The 16,844-nt window shown below is 43.1% G+C and overlaps 1 protein-coding gene across 2 annotated transcripts in view; it reads right to left on the reverse strand.

Annotated features, from left to right (window-relative positions):
- The window catches only part of UBE2H (ubiquitin-conjugating enzyme E2H), a 99,639-nt gene extending 92,381 nt beyond the window's left edge, over positions 1 to 7,258 (reverse strand). Inside the window, exon 1 of one of the 2 annotated variants that reach the window (XM_012664790.1) lies at positions 6,759 to 7,258. In XM_012664790.1, coding sequence (XP_012520244.1) covers positions 6,759 to 6,811 — 53 coding nt within the window. In that variant the 5' untranslated portion in view covers positions 6,812 to 7,258. Of the gene's footprint in view, positions 1 to 6,372; positions 6,399 to 6,758 lie in introns of those variants that run through there. The other variant, XM_012664791.1, reaches the window with a different exon arrangement.
- Between the last annotated feature and the right edge of the window lie 9,586 nt (positions 7,259 to 16,844).

A 16,844-nucleotide genomic window follows, 5' to 3' on the forward strand; every position in this document is an offset into this window, starting at 1 on the left:
AAAAAAAAAAAAAAAAAAAAAGTGAATACCTATAATTGTGGTATATACACATAATGTAATACTACTCAGCAGTAAGAAGAAATGAACAAATGATAACAAGTGAATCTCAAAATTATGAGTGAAAAAATACACACAAAAAGAATACACACTGTATGATTCCCCTTATGCACAATTCAAGAAAATACAAAATCATATATAGTGACAGAAATCAGATCAATATTTAGAGGGAGAGAGGGAAGGATTACAAAGGGGCACAAGAAACTCTTACGAAAGATAAATACGTTCCCTATCTTGATTGTGGTGATAGGCTTCATGGGTGATACATAACGTTAAAACTCATCAAACGTATCACTTTAAATATGTACAGTTGACTGTATGTCAAGTATATTTTAATAAACAATAAAAGGAAAAAGAATTCAAGATACCAAAACTAATTCCATAGCTCTTGCCAATCAGCTCTGTCATGAACATAACACACTTAACCAACTCACAGTAGGCACACTGAGAAGTACAAAAGTACGCCTAAATTAAGGATTACCACTATCACAAAAAGCGTAAAACAAAAATTCATCTTTAATCACTATGCCAGGTTGTTGCAGTGCCAAACGACACCAACTGCAACACAACCTAACAACATAAGAGCGTGCTGGGTGTGGGGCCCCAAGATTTTTAATTAAGTATTTTAATCCAAATGTTTACCTACTGTGATCTGGAATCCCATTTGGGGAAAACAGAAATAACCCAAAGAAAAGCCTCACACAGAAAGATGGTAATTTCAATTTTATTCATCAGAGATAAACGGCAAAGAATTAGATCAATGGCACAGCCATGGGCTGGCATACTACATGGGCTATTCATTATGTCTGATATTTCTAACTGGGAAAAAAGTTGCAAAAATATTAAGCAACAGAGCAGACGCATACAGTAAGATCAACAGGTTGGTTGAAAATATATCCCAGGGAGAATAAAAGAGAGGAAAAAGTCGGGCGCGGTGGCTCACGCCTGTAATCCTAGCACTTTGAGAGGCTGAGGTGGGAGGATCGTTCGAGCTCAGGAGTTTGAGACCAGCCTAAGCAAGAACGAGACCCCATCTCCACTAAAAAATAGAAAGAAATTGGCTGGACAACTAAAATTATATAGAAAAAATTAGCCAGGCATGGTGGTGCATGCTTGTAGTCCCAGCTACTCGGGAGGCTGACGCAGAAGGATCACTTGAGCCCAGGAGTCTGAGGTTGCTGTGAGCTAGGCTGGCGCCATGGCACTCTAGCCAGGGCAAGAGTGAGACTCTGTCTCAAAAAAAAAAAAAAAAAAAAAAAAAAAAAGACAGGAAAAAATGCTATAATGTTAGCATTTAAGGTCAATGGTTCTTAAACTGTGGTCCCTGGACCAAGAGCATCAGCAACTGGAAACTTCTTAAAATTGCCAGTTCTCAGACTTCACCCTAGACCCACTGAATTAGAAAACTCCAGAGGTGGGGGCCCCATGACCTGTTTTTAACAAACTTCAGGTGATTAACATCACTAAAGTTTGAAGACCATTGTTTAAAGGATAGGATTATGGGTGCCTGTTTTCTTTCCCTTTCTATAACCTGTATTTTCCTCAATTATCTTATTACTTTTAAAAATCCAACTAAGTTTATTATTTTACCAAAACACACACACACACACACACACACACACACACACTCACTATGGGTCTACAGGTAAAAAGCTATTACGCTGTAAGCTTTGTAAGGTCTAAATTGCATGCCTGAAAATCCAGTGATTCCTGGAACCATCAAATCTATTAAGAGTGAACAAGATATCAAATTTTAAAAATATATGTAAAACGCAGGTCAAGGGGCTAAGAAAATTGCACCACTAGAAAAAGGAACAAATCTAGGTTGTTCTAACACGCACACAAATACGGAAGGGACATTTATGGGTCACATCTGCAAAACATTTTTTCCCCTAAAAGTTGAATTTTTAGGCTTGCGTGTAATTTACTAGAACTGCTCTGCAGGAATCAGATGTTCTGAAGCTGTGAATGCTTACTCATGTAGGTTCCTGCTTAACCAAAATAAGTACCAGTATGTTATATTTGTCACCAAAATCTAGGCAGGGAAGACAAATTCAGAACACTGGGAGTTGCCAAATCTTTAACTTTCAGCTTGAAGATCATAGAACTGTTCCAACTTCATCTCATCGTGTCACTAAAACAGAGGCCACAGAAAAGAAAAGGCAAATCACAGGTTCTCAACTGACACTGGAGCTAGTTAAAAGATTACAGAATTATCTACACTCTGAACACAAATTAAAGAGTAACAAAGACTACTAACTTAGGGAATAACTACTGATTAACAGCAAAATACCAAAAGTTGAAGTCAAAGACAAATGGCTACACATTTTAATGTTTTAGTTTTTTAATATCTTTAAAATAACAAGAGTAGAGATCTCCATACACATCCCATCACATAAAATTCACTTTAACCTTTCTAATTTCTTGAAAAGTTCACTCTGAGCGTAAATACAAGTTACTCAAAAAGCAAGGTGATATATATCGTGCTGACCCAACATAAACACACTCTGTCCTTTCTGATTTAAAGAAAAAAAAATTTTTAACTAATTACATAAGCACCACAACCACCTACACTGAATTTTTCACTAAACTCCAAGCACCATACCTGGCACAAAAGGAGTGCTCACACATTTGAGAGTTTGAATTTGTTATAGAATGCTTCTGGAACCCTAAAGCAGACACCAATGATTCTGTAAAATTCACTAATGCCGTTAATGAACTTAGTATAAGACACTACCCCTTTCTATCATCACTCTTGAAGCTTTTCTAAGGGAGGCTTACATTTCTACCATACTTTTGAATCCCTGCATGAGTCAGTTCAGTGCATTTGAAGTGATGAATCCTGTTTTGTGACTGTACTCCCTCTGAAAAAAAAGAATCTTTGAAATCTTGGTATTATAAATTCCAAAATCTTAACACCATGGGGTATGTCAAGTCCCATTACCACATCCACTTTTGCGATTTAACCCTAATCTTTCCGAACATTTATTTTATAACAAGTCAGATTTCCTCTCCTTTTTGCCCCTTGGAAGCACACTTGGTCCTGTAACACCACTCACAGGCTCTCCCCAGCCCCCACCTCTTTTGTATATAAACACACTCTTGTCACACACTCCATCAGCTGTTTGGTAGCTCCTCCCCTCCTCCTTTTCCGGGTAGTAACAGGGCGGCCAATGAGCAGTGAGGAGCAGTGCCTGCGGCCTTTTGCCTGCATACGCTTTTCCAAAACAAGCAGCTCTAGCCTTCAGCAGGGGCCACTGGTTCACAGATAAAAGGATCTCCAGGGCTGTGCAACAGGGTGAGACGAGTAACCCCCACCAACAAGGAAACCCGTGTAATCTGAGCTGTTTGTTCCTCCACCAGGGAGAACTTAAACCGATATTCCTTTAGGGCAAATCACGCTTTAAGGTCACCAGAGTCCCAGTTCTCAGACAATCTAAATAATCAGCTGGTTGGAGGTGGAAAACCTCAAAGGTTGCCAGGCTGGGAGTAGCACAGGATCACCAATCTACCTGACTTTGCAAACAAATGGCAGCACTATTCGAGACCATTCCACAGGATTTGGGCTAACTACAAGTTTTGTTTTGGGACGCATTCCTACAGGGCCCAAAAGTAACGTAAATCATTTTCTAGGCTCCTGGGGAGGTTTGCACAACCCTCAGCAAAGGATAAGAGAAACAATGAATGAGTCAGAGTTTCAGAACATAATCGCCCAGCAGATTATTAAGTGCATTGGTGCAAAACACACACTCCCTGCATAACTTGGGAGTCAGCTCTCCTCCTACCAACCCATCACAAAAGAAATATCACTGACTCCAAACAGCAACCAGAGACGTGTCTCCAAAAGAACCCAGTGAGGTAGTGAAAGGCAGTAGCCAATTAGTTACACATCCTCTTCTCTCCCTACCCCCACACCACTACTCTCCTTTCCTACTATATAGGTTCCTGGCCAGGCTGTAAATTGTGGTGTTATAATTACGCTCAGGAGACATCCAAAAACGGGCTGAAACAGGAGATTGTAACAAAACCAGCTATCATCCTCCACACCAAAGAAATCATCAAGGGGCATTGAGGGGCAAGAAGTACATTCCTTCAGACCTTTTCTTCCTACTTCCTCTCCACCATCTTTCATTTTCAACCTCCTCCCCTGCCCCACCCCACCCCCAGTCCCTTTCACACAATTGTACTCATTTTAGTAGAGGGTTGGGGAATTTTTCTTTAAATTTTTTGCTAAATATACCTTACTCAAAATTTGTTGGCTCTATTTGGGCCTACTGATGTGAATTCAACAGAAAAAGGAGGCCACAAAATCTGTCACCCACACAACATACACACAAAAGGAAATCCGAAAATGTTAACTTCCAAACTCCGTTATGTCAGAAAATAACAAACATAAAACAAAGATAACCTCTGGCTTTTAAATCTTGAGACGGTTATTCTCCTATTTCAGAGATCTATGATTTTAAAGCGCCTCTGCTTTCTTTTGTCAAAAAGAAGGAAGGTGGGGAAAGAACAGAAGGCCAATGCATCTTTGCCTTTCTTCATCTTCTACTAAAAATAAGCTATGAAATAAGCCACTTAGGGGGAGAAAAAAAGACACCCTGCTGTTCTTTGTCTGTTTTCCTCTCCCTCTCCACCCCCCCACACCCCGACTCCTAAATGCGGTAATCATTCTAGATGCCACAACTACTAAATGAACAAAAGGCACTGTATGGAAAAGGCATCAGGTCAAGTTAGGCCTCCCTCTTTATCCTCAGTCTTAAAAATATATGTATGTACATAATTTGAGAATCTGACATCGATCAAAAACAGCTGGAATTCTCTCCCCCACTCCATCCCAATTAAACATTAGGTAGAAATTTGCATTCGGTCCGACAGTAACTCTCAATTCAGGATAAAAATAACTCAGATTCTGCCACCATGTCATTTCCTAGTTTCTAAACAAAAATAAGACCCGAAACTGCTTTGTGTAAAATGTACACACAGTCATAGTTACAAGTTTTCCTGCAACCTTATGAAAAGCCAACATTACTGGTATCGTTCACACATTTACAAAACAATCACAGCCACAAACAGCTCATAAAGAGTTGATTTCACTTGTGCCTAGACATATATTTGGTACATTATACTTTATTACTTGCTCTCTCCAATCCCCACTTCCACCCTCCAAAAATTCTAAACTCCAAACCCTAAACTTACAAGTTTATCTACTGTTCCTAATTTCTAGCCAGGTTTTCCCCGAGCGAGAAGAAAAACACCTTATTTCTGAAAAGATTATGAAAAAAATAATCTCTTGCCCAGGCAACTTCTCTCCCATCCCCCACTTCCAAACCATATGCAAAAACTACTTTAAAACTTCAGCAAATCCCATAACTGAGTATTTGACAATAATCACTGATCTCTACAAAGAGGTAAAACTCAATCAGAAACGGTAACAAATAAAAGGAAGAAAGAAGGAATTCACCTGAAGAATTTAGCCAAACAACTTGAGTTATATAAACAAAACCCTGCAACAGGGGGAAATGGTGGGGGGATGGGGATGAGGCAGAAAGAGAAACAGGAGACAGGACTTTTTAACTGCAAGTTCCACACACTACCACCCCCCTGCCCCCCACTTTCACCCTCTTCCCAGGGATTAGTTGTTCAGAACACTGGGCTCCCCTTACCCTCTAAATTACTCCTTTAAAAAAATAATCCCTCGATTTGTCACAGGAACCTTCGCGAATTTCTCTAGCTGGTCATGAAATAATCAGTCTGGACTCCAACCAAAACCACTGCCTGAAGGACTCTTATCAGTTATAGCTTTCCCACTGCAACCTCCGGAGTGTATAAAGTTGGGGGGAGGGGATAGAAATAAAGGGTGTCACTTGGCAAGATCAGGGCAAGTATTCCCCAAGAACCTTATCCTCACAGAGAGTTTTGCTTAAGTGGTTAGTACAGTGGCTATTTTGTCCAGGAGCTCCTCTTTCTCTCCCTCCCCGCAGCTGTCATATCCACAATATGGAGGGTGGCTTGCTGGAGGGCCTGGGGGTCCTCATCGCATACAACTAAGGGTGGGATAGGCTTTGTCAGTGCAAAGGAAAACAGCAGGGTTCTTCTAGGGACCAGAAAGCTTAACAAGAGTCTCCGATTTAAAACACATAGAGCTCTTTATTAGAAGAGGGGGCCCTGAGCAGGCTACTCTCTTCCTAATATAGAAAGGAATTAGGGATAAAGGAGGTCGCTTGAGTTACCCCAGTTCAAGTAGCATTGTGAGCTGAAGAAATGGGGACATCACAAGAAAGAGAGAAAGGCTTCCCTCTCGGGAATTTCTACCTTGGGTCCCTAAATCCAGAGCGAGCAAACAGGAGAGACCCTGAAGATGGGCCCGGTGGTGGGGAAGAGAGACGGCTGGTCCTGCAAAAAGAAAAAAGGCCGTCTTGGGAGTCCAAACGCCGTGGAGGAAAGTCACGGGCACTGGGGGTGCAGGAAGAGCGAGCTGCAACGCGTATTTCGGGGTGTTGCAGATAAAAGGGGAGCTGAAAAGGCTGTCGGCTCCTGGGAGGTGCCCAGGAGCCGCCGTAGGCACTCGGGGGGAGGGAGGAGAGCCTCGGACAGTGGCCTGGAGTGCCCCAGGGCCCTTGCTTGGTTTCAGGAGGCGCCCTGGGCATCCCCACACCGCCCCACACACACAGGCCGAATTTCCCCTCCACGAAGGATACAGCTTGACCACGTCCGTGTCCATCCGCCTCTTGCCCGGACTGGGGGATGACATGGTGTCGCCGCCGCCGCCGCCTCTCTCCCTTCCTCGGCCCGTCTGTCACGGGCCCCGGGCCCCGGCTCTGAGGAGCCCGCGGCCGCGCCGGCTCCTCGGTGGAGGTGGCAACACCCCCGCGGTCCTGTTGGGTCCCGTCAGCCGCCGCCGCCGCCCCCCGCACGGGGGAACACCGGGCACTGTCCGGCCGAGTGGGGGTGGGGACCCCGCGGCGCCCGGCTCGGGCTGCCTCTCTCTGGCTGTGGTTCCGCCGCGGCCCGGCCCCGGCGCGCCTCTGCGCCGCGCGACGCTCCCTCCTGCCTGCTCTAGCTCGCTCGCCTGCTCGCCCGCTCGCCCGCTCACCCGCTCACCCTCTGGCCGGCTCCTAGCAGCCTCCACTACAAGCGGACGACTCCTGCTCAGTCGGCCTTCCTACCCCAGCCTCGCTCTGGGCGCCGTGACGTCACTTCTGTGACGTCATCGGAGGGGGCGGACCCAGTCGGCGAGGGGTGGGGCGCCGCCGCGGCGTGGTCTTTCCCGGGGCATTCTGGGAGATGTAGTTCCTCTTTCTCCTGCCCTCTCCCAGCCCTCTCTGCCCCCTCCCCCAACTTCCCCACATATTTAATCGCTCAACTGCCAGTGTCGTTATCATCATCATAAACGATAAAAGTAAATGACAACATTATTACTTCCACGTGTTGTAGAGTAATGACTCTCCTTCTCACACACTCTGTTAAAAAGGATGTTTATTCGATTTGGAGGAGGCCAAGGTAGCAATTACTCAGAATGGCACCAAAATCTGGAAATCCCCACCTCAGCAGGTTCCCTGCACTCTGCAGGGAACTCTGGATGAAGAGAATTTGTTTATAGGGATTATAGACCACAGCAAGTCTTCCTCTGAGCTTGCAAGCCAGGGTTCATTACGCTCCATGTGTATAGGGCTACTATTTCTAGGATTAGAGTTGAGGCAGCATGTGGCAAAGCCAGAAATAATTTAGCACTAATGTCCTTATTCTACGGAGTATTAGGTAATTTCACAAAGTGAATGACAGAGGCAAAAACACCCCAAATATATGTAGTTCAGAACAAAGATTGTTCTGCCTCCAAAACTCCTACGCCAACCTTATATACTCATTCATTCAATAAATATTTATTAAGCACCATCTTTGTGCTAATCACTTTGCCGGACATGAGGATATGATGGTGAACTAAGAAAGACTAAATTTACACAGCCCTCCCACTATGGTCTGTGAATCTATAGTGTCTGCATCGCCTGGAACTTGTTAGAAATACAGTCTAGGCCTTACCTCAGATCTTCTGAATTAGAACTTTCAGTTTAACAAGGTCCCCAGATGATTCTTATGCACACTGAAGTTTGAGAGATACTGCTCTACAAGGCCCTCCAAATGAAGTGATACGGAACCCAGGAGTCAATCACGCAAAGGAGGCAGTAAAGAATGTTCCGGACATCTCTTATATTTATATCAAATTTTCACTGCCAACTCTTTTCAAAAGCTTTCTCCATTCCCTATTCCCATGAATACACTTGTGCTTTGTCAAACCATGTGTGTCGAATCCCCTTAAGTAACCACCTACATACACACACCTGAGACAGTAGCAATCGGCTAAAGTTGAACATTGCTCCTATCATTCCATCCCTCAAAAAGACAGGCTATTTTTTATATGTAATATAAATATATATAACATACATTTCCCATTTTAACCACATTTAAGTGTATAATTCAGTAGCATTAAATACATTCACAAGTTGTGCAACCATCACACTACCCATTTCCAGAACTTTTTTTATTATCCCATAGACTCTGTACTCACTAAACAATAACTATTCATTCCCCCTTCCCTCCAGCCCTTGGTAACCTCTCTTCTATGTTCTGAAAAAGATGGGCTATTTTAACTGCTTCTAAAAGGAGTGCATTGCTCTTTCAAATTGCACATAGCAAATCTATCAGGAGGAGGACATGTCTGAATGAAGAGATTTCTAACGCCCTTTATTTGACCACTTTGTTACAGGGAGATAAAAATGCACCAAAGATTTGTCTTCCTGGTTGTGTCTCCTCTAGGCTCTCTGGGCTTCTGTTGCTACTACCTCCTCTCCCAGAATGGCTCCCCACTGTCCTTCACGTGGTTAACTCCAACAACAGTGCTAAGACAATGGATCTCAAGCTTTGGTGTACTTCGGAATCACTGGCAGCTTGTTAAGCTCATGATTGTCCAGGCCCCACCCTTGGGAATTCTGATTCAGAAAACCTGGGGTGGGGCTTGACCATCCATGTCTTTAACAAGCTCCACAGGTGATTCTGATGCAGGCCAAAACTTGAGAACCATTGCCTTTAAGATTCCAATAGACATTGCAACTTCCAAAACACTTGCCTTACCACTGCAGGTGGGTTAAGTACTTCCATAATGTCCTATGCAAATAAGGGAGAGTCTGAGTGCCCTCCAAAGTTTTCCCCCAACCTCAGATGGCAAGCCTAGGGGACCCTCAGGTGTTGTTTCTAGAACCCAGAGTGTGTGGAGTCCGGAACAGATAGAAACAGATGGAGGAAGGAACACTTGAGAAAGAAGGGCATGGGTAGAGCCTAGAAATTTTCCCTGGTGCTTTAATCTTCACAAAAATAATCAAAGGAGTGCTTAGTTAGAGAAACTTGTTGCCCCATTGGAGAAGGTAGGGCTGCTCTACCTAGAAATACAACGAAGATTTAGCCTTCTGGGCAGTCATTGAAAAGAAATCATCCTAAAGAGGAGTTACTGTGTCTTTAGTAAGTATCTTAGCTCTGGACTACTTAGGACAAACCTGCCCCTTCCCAGCTCTTAATTATGCCTCAGTTAATTGCTTATATTCTCCCTGAGCCTCAGTTTTCTTATCTGTAAAATATGGCTCATAATGCCCTCCCCTTGAGTGGGTTGATGGAGTAAACGGAAAAGGAGTGTAAAAGCCCCTTGTAAACTACAAGCTTTCATAAAGGTAATGTGAAGTGTTAATTACAAGGTGTAATGTGTTATTTGTGGTGGTATTATTATATAATTGTTAATGTCAATCTTCCATTTGCTCCATTCCTTATACAATGCATATCATTTAAGGAGAAGGGCATTCACTTTAGGGTTTTGTTTTTGTTTTTTTTTCTTTTTTTGAAGATGTCATGGTGTGATTCCCTCTCTTTGTGGTGAAGGTATGGTCACATTCTTATGATATACCTTTTCCCTCTGGGCATTTTGCCATTCGTTCCTTCGAAAACCTACCTCCCCTATTCTAAACTCCTCCTCCTTTCCCCACTGCAATCCTTCCCTCTTCTTTCGAGAGTTCAACCTGCCCTTGACCAGGTAGCTTCAAAAGGTGGCCCCAGGCCAGGCACAGTGGCTCACACCTGTAATCCCTAGCACTCTGGGAGGCCCAGGCTGGAGGATCTCTTGTGCTCAGGAGTTCAAGACTACCCTGAGCAAGAGCGAGACCCCATCTCTACTAAAAATAGAAAAATTAGCTGTGGTGCATGCTTGTAGTCCCAGGCACTCAGGAGGCCGAGTCAGGAGGATCACCTGAGCCCAGGAGTTTAAGGTTGCAGTGAGCTACCATCCCAGGGTAACAAAGCAAGACTCTTGTCTCAAAAAAAAAAAAGTGGCCCCCAAAGCAGAGCCAAATGACAGCCCTGGCTTGACTTATTTTGGTGTACAAAAACTAAAGCTCCTCTTAGCAAAGGTTAAGTTTGCAATCACTTCTTTTCCCAATGTTTCAGCCATTCAGAATGTCAATAATTTACTCTAAGACAACACTGGGGCCTGGGAGTGTCTGTTTATATGTGTGTACACACATGACAGTGCTCTGGAATGAGCTATGTTCTTCCTTATCAGGTACAACCAAGGGGTGCCTGCGAGGGAGCAGCTGTCCGGCCCTGCCTGACTCACGAGTGTTGCAATCTGGGAAATGTATTCAGGGCCTGTTTATCTCTGCCCAGGGCAGAGCCAAGCTTGACCCATGAAGCCTCACATCTCAGCGATAGCTTCTCCAAGACAAGAAAACAAGTTTGGAGAGAATATGATGCTCTGAGCAAAACACTGAGAGGGAGTAAGATGAAACTGGTTATTTGGTAGAATGAGTAGAAGAGCCCAGCCCAGAAGCTGCTCTGTCTCTGAAGTTACCTGTTAACCCCAATGGCTCTGGAACCAAAGTGAATTTATAGCTGTCCCCACCAAGTGTGAAAATCACCCATAAAAGGCCCCCTGATTCTGTTTGACCATTTATCATCAGGAAAGTGGTTCATAGTGAACTGGACTTCTTGGCATCTGGGATCACAGGTCCAGACCCTTGGAGAAGGTAATTGTATCAGCAGTTTCTTTGCTGCTGTGGAAATAAAAGCTTAAAACCCATTTCAAGTCATCTCCATGTAACCTTGTCACAGTTTGTCCCCAGAGAAGTAGTGAGAGCTTAGGAACATGCAGCATGATTCAGCAAGAGCATGGAACTTAGATACAGATGATCCCTTCCAGTCCCAGAACTATTTAGTATTGATATAACCTTGGGCAAGTCACCAAGCCTTTATACCTCAGTTTCCTTATCTGTAAAACAGGATGATAGCACCTGTACTATCTTTGCCTGGATCAAATAGATGATGCAACCTCCAAAGTGCTAGTCATATGTATAAGGTGTTGTCATGTACCCCTAGACACAAACTACCCAATGCCAAACCTCAAGGAGGGAGCGGGGTTGAAAATTATTCACACCTATGTTGAGTGAGCTCTCACCTGGGCCAGCTGCCCTGTGTAGAGCCCTTGTTTTGCCAGGTGTGGCCTGTCCTTCCCTGCTTCCTCACCGCCCTGATCTGGACCTGCTGGGCGCCCCAGGCTCAGTCCTCAGGCCTCTGCTCTGCATTATCTACAGGTAATACCTAAGTGACCTCATCCACTCTCAAAGCTTTAACCGACTCTCTAATGTACATTTCTTATATGAGCCCTTTGCCCCTTGCTATGGGTTGAATGTCCCCTCCAAAACTCATGTTGAAATTTAATTGCCAATGCAATGGTATTAATAGGTGGAACCCTTAACAGGTGATTAGGTCATGAGGGCTCTGTCTGTGGTATTGTTACATCAACAGAAAAAAGACTGAGACACCCCTGAACTCCAGATGCACATACACAGCTGCCTGTTCAACATCTCCTTATGCCCCAAAATAAACTTCTGATACCACCTCTTCACCTCTTCCTCACATATTTTTCCCCATCTCAGTAAATGGCAACTATTAAGTCAAAATATATGAAATTGCCTTTTAAGGTTAAGAGTCATCAAATATTGATAATTTCATTTCGTTCAGCCTAATATATTCTTCCAACTGCTCAGGCCAAAGGACCCTTGACTCTTCTCTCTTTAACCCGTACACCCCAATCCTCAGGAAATCCTGTTGGCTCTACCATCAAAATACATCCAGAATCTTTTCCTCACCATCTCTATCAAGCCATCATCATCTCTCACCTGTATTACTACCATCACTTCCCAACTGAAGTTCATTTCTTCAACCCCTATATTCACTCAAATGAATAAAGCAGATCTCATCTCCCATGATTCAAAACCCTTAAAGTTTCACTCTATGTAAAAGCAAAGCCATCACAGGTTTTCAAGGTCCTACAGGATCCACCCTACTCTTTTCTGTCACTCCTTTCTAGCCACACTGGCCTTCTTGCTGTTCCTCAAATACACCAAGCATGCCCTTGCCCCAGGGCCTTTGCACTTGCTATACTCTTCCCCTAGATAAGCACATGGCTTACTCTCTAATTTCCTTTAGGTCTTTACTGAAATATCACCTTCTCAGTGAAGCCTTCCCTGAACACTTTACTAAAAATTTCAGTCCCAACTCTACCCCAGCACTTCCTCTTCCCTTTTGTTTTCCTCCCTAAGACTTACTATCATCTCACATACTGTATTTTACTTAGCTATCTATTTCTCTTCCTCCTCCACCAGGATGTAAGCTCCATGAAGACAGGGACCTTTGCCTATTTCATTCACTGTTGTACATCCAAAGCCTAGATCAGTATGTGATACACAGTAAGTGTTCAAATATTGAATGAATAAAAGGAAGAAGGAGGCCGGGTGCAGTGGCTCACGCCTGTAATCCTAGCATTCTGGGAGGCCGAGGCAGGTGGATCGCTCAAGGTCAGGAGTTCGAGACCAGCCTGAACAAGAGCAAGACCCCATCTCTACTAAAAAATAGAAAGAAATAATCTGGACAACTAAAAAAATATATAGAGAGAATAAATTAACCGGGCATGGTGGCGCATGCCTGTAGTCCCAGCTACTTGGGAAGCTGAGGCAGGAGGATCGCTTGAGCCCAGGTGTTTGAGGTTGCTGTGAGCTAGGCTGACGCCACGGCACTCTAGCCCAGGCAACAGAGCCAGACTCTGTCTCAAAAAAAAAAAAAAGAAAGAAAGGAAGAAGGAATATTGCGCCTGAAAAGGCAACAAAAGATTAACAGCTTAAAGCAGCCCCTTGGAAGCTCACAAAGTTAGTTCTTCCTAATGGTCTCTATAGAGTAGCAGGAAACCTCATGTACTGAGTATCTACTCTGTACCAGGCACTGTGCCAAGGTGTGTTACTCATAACCTAATGCCTAGCAGGACAGATGTTATTTTGCCTGTTGTACAGATGAAAAACCTTAGGTTCAAAGAAGTCAAGTAAGTGGCCCAAGGTCACGCAAACAGTAAATGAAAGCAACAGCATTCAAATCCAGGTCCCCACCTCAAAGCCCAAGCCACTTGCAATCTGCTTTGCCACCCTGTCTGTTAGTTCAAATGAGAAAATCTCTAGATGGTGTTGATGAACTCATTATTTTTAAGGCCCAACCTACATTTTACCTGTCTAAGCCATTCTAAACCATATTAACGTTCCCTGAAAAGGCAAAGTCTGTGCCTCTCAGCACATGACACCACCACTCGGCCAGTTGCTCAGACCAAGTCGTCTGAGTGTCCTTGACGGTTCTTTTCCAGCTCCACACGCAGTCCATCGGCAAACTTCCCAAAGCCCCCCTTCAACACACTTCCCAAATCTGAGCCCTTCTCCCCAAGACCACTGCCTGATGCGAGGCCCGCCCTGTCCGCAAGAGATCCTGACCAGCCTCTCTGCTTCCCTTTGCCCTCTGCGACCCTCACCCAGGAGTCTGTTCACCCAGGAGCCAGAAAGAGGTTTTACGTTTAAATACATCTTTATTTAAGACACAGATGGATCATATTATTTATGTATATCTGTGCGTATTTGTGTATACGTATATACACACAGTAATAGAAAATTGTTCTGCTATTAGCTATTTTTATTAAAGTACGGTCGACAAAATTTGTATATATTTATGGTATACAACATGATGTTCTGATATATGTTTACTTTATGAAATGGTTAAATCCAGCTAATTAACATATCCATCGCCTCACATACTCTGTTGTTGTGAGACAGAAATGTTTTAAAATATTAATATAATTCAGTGCGAGTCACTTCCCATTCACAGAAGGATACAGTCCTCAATTCTTGATTCTGGAACCTGGGCTTAGGCTATGTCTTCAATCTCATTTTCTGTTTCACTCTTACCCCCTCAGCCATGCTGGGTGTTTGTGTCCTTGGACACACCAAGCTTGTTCCTACCTCAAGGCCTCTTCACTTGCTGTTCCTTCTTCCTGCAGTTCCCTTCCCTGCATCCCCATGGCTGACTCCCTCCTTTCTGCCCTCAGGCCTTTAGTCAAATATCCTGTCTTCAGAGTCCATCCCTGACCACCCTATTAAAAAGGCACACCCTTATTTTTTTTTGTAAGGTAAATATTACAGAAGAATACACCATTTATCTTTAAGCCCTTACCTTGCATTTGTTTTTGTTTTGGGTTGTTATGGGTTTTTGTTTGGTAATTTTTTTAGGTTTTTGTTCTGAAAATGTTCAAATATACTTTAAAGTTGAGATAATAGTACAAAGATCACCCAAATAAAATACCCACCATCCAGATTTAACAATTGTTAATATTTAGTGGTATTTACCTTTCCTACATGTAAGGCATGTACGTGTGTTTGTGCTTTTTGTTTTTTTGCTAAACTTTTTGAAAATAAATTTCAGATACCAAGGCACTCCAGTCCTGCATACTTCAGCAAACATGTCCTAAAAATAAGCACATTTTTCTCTAACACTATATCATTATCATAAGAAAATGGGCAATGATTCCCTAATATCATCTAATTTCCAGTCCATAATTGGATGTTCATAATTAGCCCTTTTATAGCTTTTATTGAACCAGAATCCATTGAAGTTTCAAATAATGTGTTTTGATTTTATATCCATAGTTTGCTATAATCTAGATCAGCCCCCAACTCCAACTTTCCCGCAGCATTGATGTTTTGAAGTAACCAAGCCAATTGTCTTGAGGAATGTCTTATATTCTATCATTAACTAATTGTTCCTTTGCAATGTCATTTTACCTATTCCTCTATCTTGTGTATATCCTGGAAACTAGGTCTAAATGCCTCAATACATTCAAGATAAATATTTTGGGCAAAAATACAGTGCTTGCTAGGTTGTGTTGGGTATTTCATATTGTATCACTTCACAGGGAGGCACATCACATCGGGTTGTCCCTCTACAAGTGATGTTAATGTTGATCACTCAGTTAAGGCAGAGACTGACTGCCAGATTTCTCTCTTGATGCGAAGGATCTATTTCCCCTTTGCATTTAGTTCTTGTTTTAGCACTTACCATCTGATACGGCATTACATGGTTGTTTGTTATACATACATATAGGAGCAAAGATTTGGTCCCTTTTGTTCACTGCCGAATCTATACCATCTAGAACAGTACCTGGGGGCGTGGGGGAGAAAAAAACTAAAAAAAAAACTAAACAAAAAAGATAGAACAGTGCCTGTTACAGAGTTGGTGCTAAACAAATATATGTTGAATGAGGCCGGGCGTGGTGGCTCACGCCTGTAATCCTAGCACTCTGGGAGGCCGATGTGGGAGGATTGCTTGAGCTCAGGGGTTCGAGACCAGCCTGAGCAAGAGTGAGACCCTGTCTCTACTATAAATAGAAAGAAATTAGCCAAAAACAACTAAAAATAGACAAAATTAGCCGGGCATGGTGGCACATGCCTGTAGTCCCAGCTACTCGGGAGGCTGAGGCAGGAGGATTGCTGGAGCCCAAGAGTTTGAGGCTGCTGTGAGCTAGGCTGATGCCATGGCACTCTAGCCCAGGCAAGAGAGCGAGACTCTGTCTCAAAAAAAAAACCAAATATATGTTGAATGAATAACCAGAGCTATGCCTGCTACCATTCATTTTGGCATTTGGTTACTTTGCAGAGCGTGATGGTTTTGATTGGCCTCTTGATCGGCCGCATATTGATAATTATTGAAACTGTATAATGGATGCATTAAGTTTGTTGTACTATTTGCTCTAATTTTGTGTGTGTTTGAAAATTTCTTTACACACTTTTTAAAAAGAATGAGGCTCTGAGACAAGATGAGCTCAATCTGAAGCCTGGCTTAGCCCCTCACCAGCTGTGTGACTTTGGGCAAGCTGTTTAACCTCTCTGTGCTTCAATGTCCTCAACAAAACAGAGCTGACCACTGTGGCCTGATTGTCAGAATTAAATAAGCACTCAAATGTTAATGATGATTATCATTAGTTACTTAAATATTTCTTGAAAGCTTAGTCTGGCTTCCCCAATTAGTCAGAGGACAATAATTATGTATTTATAGTTCTCTGCCCTCCTGCATCCCACCCTCATCCCCCCTCCCTCCCCTGTGCTACGTACACAATAGGCAGTTAGTAAGTGCTTGTTAGTGACTAACTAAAAGTCCTCTTCCATATAAAAACTTATACACAGATGTTTATAAGCAGCATTATTGGTAACAGCCAAGAAGTGGAAACAACCCAAATGTCCATCAACTGATGAATGGATACATAAGATGTGATATAGCCATACAATGAAATGTTATTCAGCAATAAAAAGAAAAGAAGTACAAATACATGCTACAACATAGGTGAACATTGAAAGCATTGTGCTAAGTGAAAAATGCCAGTCACA

This window comes from Propithecus coquereli, unplaced genomic scaffold (genome assembly GCF_000956105.1).
Source record: "Propithecus coquereli isolate 6110/MARCELLA unplaced genomic scaffold, Pcoq_1.0 Scaffold91, whole genome shotgun sequence".
Classification (NCBI taxonomy): Eukaryota; Metazoa; Chordata; class Mammalia; order Primates; family Indriidae; genus Propithecus; species Propithecus coquereli.